This window comes from Phalacrocorax carbo, unplaced genomic scaffold, assembly GCF_963921805.1.
Source record: "Phalacrocorax carbo unplaced genomic scaffold, bPhaCar2.1 SCAFFOLD_239, whole genome shotgun sequence".
Lineage (NCBI taxonomy): Eukaryota > Metazoa > Chordata > Aves > Suliformes > Phalacrocoracidae > Phalacrocorax > Phalacrocorax carbo.
Window position 1 is genome coordinate 25,201 of NW_026990429.1, and position 7,561 is coordinate 32,761.

The following is a 7,561-nucleotide window of genomic DNA, read 5'->3' on the forward strand; positions in this document are numbered from 1 at the left end:
AGCTCCCTCCCTCGCTCACCTTTCTGGGGGTGATTTGGGTTATTTTGGCGGGTGAGGGAGGCAAAGCCGGTCTCTGGGGCTGAGTGAGGTGGGCCTGAGGAAGGGTGTGATTGTCTTGATTGGCTTTGAGGGCCTTTGCAGCGAGCCCTGTCCCTGCTGGAGGGGATGCTGGTCGTGCTCAAGACGGAGGCCTTGCAGGCCTTGTTGGGGCGTGTCTGTGCCCTCCCCAGCCCCCGAGCCGTGTCCCTGTCCCAGGGGCCCCGTGCTGCTTTCTGCGTGGGGCTGTGTCCGTGAGTCCTGCAAGGAGCTGTCTGTCGTGGCTGCCCCACCAAAGGGCTGCTTTGCCCGGGGAAGCCGGTGTCCATGCTGTCCCCCCTGCCATTGCCTGCCCTGTGGGCACTGAGTCGGCCCTGGCTGTGTCTTGGTGCCCTTTGGGGCTCGCTGGCTGTGATTTGGGGCTCAGCAGGGCTTCTGTAGCCCTTGGGTGCCCTTTCCCGGTGGCCCCTGTGCTCCCTCCCCCTCCCACGCAGGCACACAGACATTTGCAGGAACAGCTTTTCATGGAAATGGAAACCAACACAACGGATACCAGCAAACCTACGACATCCCCTCCTGCCCCAACCCTACTCACCCACCACCCACTGCCTCCATCTCCTCCACTTCCCTGCCACCCCACCAAAACTCCCTTGGCTCCCCAATACCATCTTGCCACCTCCCAATAACCCCTATGACTAGATGGCCCCTAAAACTCCTTTCCAAGCCAAACTATTCTATGATTCTATGAAACAGCGTTTATCTGCCTGTTCTGTTTGTCAGCGGCTCGATCCAGCCCGCTGCTAGAGAGAATGCCACCGTATGTGGTGCTTTTCACTGCCTCCCTCTGACCGAACTGTCCTAGGACCTCAGCTATGGACTTGTTCTGCCAAATCAGTGTGAAGAACTTGGGGGCTTGTGTTGTGCTTGGGTGGCTTTGGGCTTTTGTTTGGGGTATTGGAATTTTTTTTTTTGGTGCCACAGTGCAAGTTAAATAGTGCTGTGGTTTGTCTTACGTCTGCGCAATTGTGAATATAAAAACACCATGTGCAAAGGAATTTGGAATTGTCTCCTGGAAGCACAGACACTTCTGGTTCCTGCTGGAGTGAAGAAGGAGCAGAAGAACTTATTTCTTCAGCTCCCAAACAGAGAGTAAATGCAAAAGTCAGCTCCCGAGACTGAGAGCCTGCGCTCCGGCACCCGCTCCAGCTCTGCTTCTCAGTTTCTTCTTTTATTGGTGTCACGTTGGGCAAACTTGCCTTTCATTCTGTCTTGAGGAGTGCTTTTCAAAAGGAGGTTCTCATTTTGCCCCTCCACTTGACTAGATGCTATAAAGAGTCAACCCTCAAATGCTGCCCTAGAATGTTAACCTCCTGTATGACATGAGAAACACAAAACTCTGCATGACTGTGTTGCAAATAACGTCTGTGTGTTTGCCTGTGCCTCTGTAAATCCCAAGCCACGCTCTTGTAACACCACACTTGCTAAGTTTATTTGCTGACTCCCACACCCACAGGAAGGCTTTCTCCTTGTACCCTCAGGCCTGTTGGTTCCCTCCTGGAAATTTGGGGTCAACTTTCATTTGGGAGATTAGCGATGGGACATTGAGGGTTTTCTGTCTGATTGGGCTCCTCCTCAGCGAAGCGCGTGCGTCAGCCTCCCCGAGGCCTCCACGACAGCTCTGGAAAGCCACGTCCCCCTGAGCTGCTGTTGTCAGTCTCCATGCTGGGGCACATGGCTGTCTTTACAGAGCATATTTCACCCTCTGGACAATGCTCAGAAGGACTATGTGTAAGAGAAGGATAAGAAAGAAGAAGACTAAGAAAATGAGAATCCGAGTAAGAATAAAAATGAGAATCCGAGTAAGAATAAAAATGAGAAGAGGAGTAAGGGTAAGAAAAGTTTGAGTAACAACATTAGAGAATAAGAAGAAAAGTTTGAGTGCATCTCAGGACCCGGCTGGTTTCCCTGACGCTAAGTTGAGCTCACAGCTACCCAGATCAGCGGCTGTGCTTTCCACAGCAGCTCTCAGCTAGAAAGTGGTGTCCCAAGACGCCATGGAGCAGCTTTTCTAACTCTGCAGACTTCTTTGCAGGCACGCTTACACAAGCAGTTGGTAATTTTGCCAAGAGTTTGGAAGGGTGGCTGATGAACGCAATGAGTGAACTTCCCCCCGAGATTGTCCGGGCCAAGGTAAGCAGAGGGAGCACGGGGCAGGTCACGGGTAGGGACTGAGTGTGTGCGCGTTGCAGTTTTCTGCAGGGACTGGAAATCACTGCTGGGGTTTGGCCACATCTACTCCAGACTAGCACCATATAATGAATATCTATCAAGGCAAATCGGCAAGGAGTGGGAGGACAGGCAGGGCAGTCCCTTTGTACCAGAGGCTGATGGTGCCCTGTCCATTGAGCCGTTCCCATGTCCCGGGATTGCAGATAAGCTTTCTGGAAGAAAATCTCTGCATGGCCTGAAGCTGTCCTACTAAAAGTTGCAGGACACCCCCTGGACTGAATGGCATTGCAGAGATTGGACCTCAGGCTCCTACTGCCCCTCTCCTGAAGCCATGGATTCTTGCAGCCGCTTCTCACCTTGCCGGTCTCTGCTAGAGGCAGAGTGTGGAAACCTCTGAGTTTAAAGAAAAGAAATGCAGAGGCTGGTTTGCGAGACACGATAGGTGGTGCAAAAGTGCTGCTCTGGAGCACGCGGGTATGCTTTGGGCAGCAGCGTGGGTGGGACTGTGCAGGTGATCCCAGCTGATGCACAGCGTGTGCTTGAGCTCAGCTTTGAGAAGAGTTTGCCTCCCAGCCCCGTGGCCTCCTGCTCGCGGAGCCCTGCGTTGCTGTGTTGCAGGTGGGGGTAGTGAGTGCCTTTGCGCAGACGTTACGGAGCTACGCGTCGCTGAACCACCTGGCTCAGGCCACCCGTGCGGTGCTGCAGAACACTTCCCAGATAAACCAGATGCTCGGCGATCTCAATCGGGTCGACTTCACCAACGTGCAGGTAACTTACGGTATCTGCTCCTCGGTCGTCTTGTCTAGAACTGGGAGTGTCTAATGAGGTTGTCTGCTGGTAACCAGCATCTTATTGCCAGTACCAAAAGGCAATTAAATGGACAATTTAAGGGTTTGGGTGTTACTTTCCCGGGTAAGTCTGCCATCTCACGGTGAGTAGTGGAGAAGGTACTAAGGAGCTTCTGTAAGAAGCAGTGCTACCAACAATAATATAGTTCTCATAGTAATACTGTGGTCAGGGCAGCTCGGAGGAGACATGATTCAGAGCTGGTCTGGGGTCCTTGTCTACCAGAAATGCAGCTGAATTCCTAGGTTGGGATGGACCAACCGTGCAGGCTTGGCGTGAGTAACTGTCAGCCCTTCTTCCCAAGCAGGAGCAAGCCTCGTGGGTGTGCCAGTGTGAGGAAGGCATGGTACAGAAGCTGGAGCAGGCTTGCAAGCTCACTCTGCAGCAGCAGAGTTCTCTGGACCAGTGGGCTAGCTGGCTGGATAATGTTGTTACTCATGTCCTGAAGCATCACGAGGGCACTCCCAGCTTCCCCAAGGCAGCCAGACAGGTCTTGCTGAAATGGTCTTTCTACAGGTACATTTTCTTTTTCACTTTGGAGATATTTCTGCATTGGGCTCAGGGCACGTAAATAGCTCCTTGGAAAGCCAAGGCCAAGTCCTTTACTCCCGTGCAACTCTGGTTAACTGTTGCTCTGCCCTGGTACAGAAGGGAGCGTTGTGTCTCCTGTATCCTTTCAGGATGGGGATAGGACTAATTTCTGAAAGTGCTTTGATACTCTTGGGTTCGAGGTAGGAACAGAGCACTGTGTCCCACAGTGCCTTCAGGGTCAAGAATTCACATCAGCCGTGATGCACGTCTAAAACGCATCCCAAATATTTTGTTTCCCGGCCGTTTTCCAGCTCCATGGCGATCCGGGACCTCACCTTGCGCAGTGCTGCCAGCTTTGGTTCCTTCCACCTGATTTGCCTGCTCTGTGATGAATCCGTGTTTTATCTGGTAGAGCACCGTGTTGCCCAGGCAACAGGGGAGACGCCGACTGCGGGAATGGGAGAGGTGAGAATTGTTAATTCCCTAGAAACAAACCCACACTAAGCAGCTCTTTAAGAGGTTGGGACACGTGTGCTTCACAAACAGCGCTGTGCCCTGAACGTGTTTTTGTAGCCATCGTTGCCGAAGCAGGTACTGAGCTTTTTGAGCGCCTGGCACAAGAATCCAGCTCCTTGAGCCCCTTCCATCCTGGCTTGCTAATAGCTGAGCTGGTGGGTTTGGGGGCAGTTGAGCATCAGCTGGCCTTTGGCGGCCTGGAGGAGGGAGGAAAAGGATCTCCCTACTTCTCTCCATTACCTGTGGGCACCAACCCTGATGGCGGGATTCCTGCCAGGGCAAAGACCCATCAAAAAAACTAAACCAAGCAAAGAAAGCTCCAAAAGTTCCTTTCCCTGCAGCTTTTGGTGGTACTGTTCACGGAACTTGCTCAGGCCTCTGCAAGCTCCAGTTACACGCACAGTCAGCCCCTCTCTCTGTCTTTGACTTGAAGAAGAGAAACGGTGGGTTGTTTGTGTTGGGGGGTGGGGCGGGGGGGCATGGACTGGAGTTTTCTTTTAACCAATCAGACAGTAAATCCGGTGCCTGGCTTGCAGGCAGGTCCTGTCCTGCCTAGCTGAGGTCACTTCTACTCTTTGCCTCTGAAAAATGCCTAGATTTAAAAGGCCCTGATCAACTTGTGATAGCAATATAGCAACTACTGTTAGTTTAAAACTGATCTCATTTGCTCCTTGAAGCTCATACCTGTTTTCTTCCTTCCCTGGAGCTCATGTAGGGGAGCCAGGCAAAACAAATGCCTGTCGCTTCCCCCCCACCCCCGTTAGGCCCATGCTGTTGCCCCAAGTCAGCAGTGCTGCAAGTTCCCACTATTCCCTGCAAAACCTCTGTCTTTATTGATATTCAAGGAACATGAAAGGCAGAGAGTGGCTTCCAGCAAGACCTAGCTGTGGCAGGCTTTCATCCATCAGGTTTTGCCTTCTTTTAACCCGTGCAATATTTCTGTTCTCCAAGAGGAGGCTGATTCTTCCCAGCAAAAGAGGATGGATCGTGTCCTTCCATTTCCATCGCTCACTTTTTAACTCCTGCTCTCCTCAGTGCCTTCCGCTGCCCAACTTTGCATGACTTTTCAACACTACTGTTACAGCAATTTAGTGTTTCAGACCTCGTCACAGAGGGAGACAACACGTCTCCAGAACCCAATATATCCCCAGCTCTCTGGTTACACTTGACACGGCGGCCTTGCAAGGCAAAGCACTTCCGTGACGCGAATGCAAAGGCTTTGCACAGAGTTGCCCAGGGTGGAGTGATGGCAGAGCCCCCGGAGAGGGGAATAGCTGGCATGCCTGAGCAGCTGCCCGAGAGATGCAGAGGGCTGGAGAAAAGGCACCATCCTTCAGCCTGTGGCAGCACTTGGCCCTGGCATGGCAGACAGAAAAATTTCTCCCTTCATTCCACAGCTCCATCCTGCCTTGGATTGTTGCGTGTGGTGTTTGCCCAGAGGCTTCAATGCCAGCGCCAGGCTTTTCCCCAAAATATGTGGTTGGTTTTGCTTTCTGCTTTTCACCGCCGGCACTGCTGATGCTCGTGCTTCCTCTGGAGCACTTAGGCTGCTTGTTAAAATTGCTTGGAAATAGATGCCAACTTCAGGTCTGGTCTCCATAAGCCTCACTCACCTTGTAATGCCATTGTCTTTCAGTTTGGTGACCTCACACCTCTGTCTCCGACACCGCTGGACAAAGGTGCCTCCTCTCCCTCAAGGGGAATCCTGCTGGGTCAGGGTTGAATCACTGTGGGAGGGGGAACCTCGTGCTGGCCCCTCCACCCTGCTCTGTTAGGAGAAAGGACCTCTTCCCCTCCGGTTGCCGTTCTCATGCCGAGACCTGTCCTTTACAGAGGACATGAGTGACCTGGGCAGCGAGGTGGACACAGCCTCCCGGAGCATGGGGGGTGCGCTTGTGAAACATTGTGATGGTGGCTCCGGCGGGGCTGAGCTGGTGGAGCTTCTGCCCCAGCAGGGCTTTATTCTCCCTTTCTGTGTCCTGGGGGTCTGGGCTGATGCGGACTACAGGGCAGAGGTGGGTGGGGGAATCTGTCATCGAGCCAAACTGCAAAAACAAAGCCCTGGGGCAAATCATTCAGTGACTAAAGGCCGTGTCATAAATAGCTTTTATTATTATTATTTTTATTATTATTTCTAATGATCACAGAATCACAGAATCACAGAATCAGGGGCTGGAAGGGACCTCAGAGGTCATCTAGTCCAACCTTTCTAGGAAGAGCAGAGTCTAAACAAGACGGCCCAGCACCCTGTCCAGACGACTCTTGAAGTGTCCAACGTGGCCAAGTCAACCACTTTCCTGGGGAGATTATTCCAATGGTTGACTCTCCTCAGTGTGAAAAATTTGCCTCTGGTGTCCAATCGGAATCTCCCCAAGAGCAATTTGTGTCCATTCCCCCTTGTCCTCTCCATGGGACTCCGTGTAAAAAGGGAGTCTCCATCTTCTTTGTAACTACCCCTTAAGTACTGGTACAGGGGGATGAGATCCCCTCTGAGCCTCCTTTTGTCAAGGCTGAACAAACCCAGCTCTCCCAGCCTATCCTCGTACGGCAGCTTCCCAGTCCTCTGATCATCTTGGTGGCCCTTCTCTGGACCCCTTCCAGCCTGGCCACATCCTTTTTGTATAGAGGGGACCAGAACTGTACACAGGTGTGTACGCAGGTGTGGCCTGACAAGCGCTGAGTAGAGTGGGATAATGACTTCTTTCTCTCTGCTGGCGATGCCCTTTTTGATGCAACCCAGCAGCCTGTTGGCCTTCTTGGCCACAGCAGCCACTGTTGGCTCATGTTGAGCTTTCTGTCCACCAGGACCCCCAGGTCCCTTCCCACAGAGCTGCTCTCCAGCCAGGTGGATCCCAGTCTGTACTGCACTCCTGGATTATCTCTTCCCAGGTGCATGACCTTACACTTCTCCTTGTTGAACTTTGTAAGGTTCTTGCTGGCCCACTCCTCCCACCTATCCAGATCTCCCTGCAGAGCAGCTCTCCCTTCTGGCGTGTCTGCTTCCCCACTCAACTTGCTGTCATCAGCAAACTCCATCAGGCTACTCTTGATGCCGTTATCCAGATCGCTTATAAAGATGTTGAATAACACTGGGCCCAATATCGATCCCTGGGGGACTCCACTAGTGACAGGTTGCCAGTTTGAGAAAGAGCTATTTACCACCACCCTTTGGGTGCGGCCTGTCAGCCAGTTCCCCACCCACTGCACAGACCGCTTCTCTAGGCCATAACACACCAATTTCTCCAGGAGGAGACTATGGGGGACCGTATCAAAGGCCTTGGAGAAGTCCAGGTAGACAATGTCCACCGCCCACCCCATGTCCACCAGGCAAGTCACTTTGTCATAGAAGGCCACCAGGTCAGTCAAGCACGATCTGCCTTTAGTGAAGCCATGTTGGCTTTTC

General features: G+C 52.5%; 1 protein-coding gene across 1 annotated transcript; it reads left to right on the plus strand.

Annotated features, from left to right (window-relative positions):
• The first annotated feature begins 1,886 nt into the window (after window positions 1-1,886).
• LOC135311205 (DNA-binding protein RFX2-like) lies at window positions 1,887-7,245 on the plus strand. The gene is made up of 7 exons (XM_064440335.1): window positions 1,887-2,226; window positions 2,884-3,033; window positions 3,419-3,627; window positions 3,954-4,107; window positions 5,795-5,837; window positions 5,992-6,173; window positions 7,120-7,245. Exons 1-7 carry the CDS (start codon window positions 2,182-2,184, stop codon window positions 7,243-7,245), a joined length of 909 nt encoding a protein of 302 aa, XP_064296405.1. The 5' UTR covers window positions 1,887-2,181.
• The last annotated feature ends 316 nt before the right edge of the window (window positions 7,246-7,561 follow it).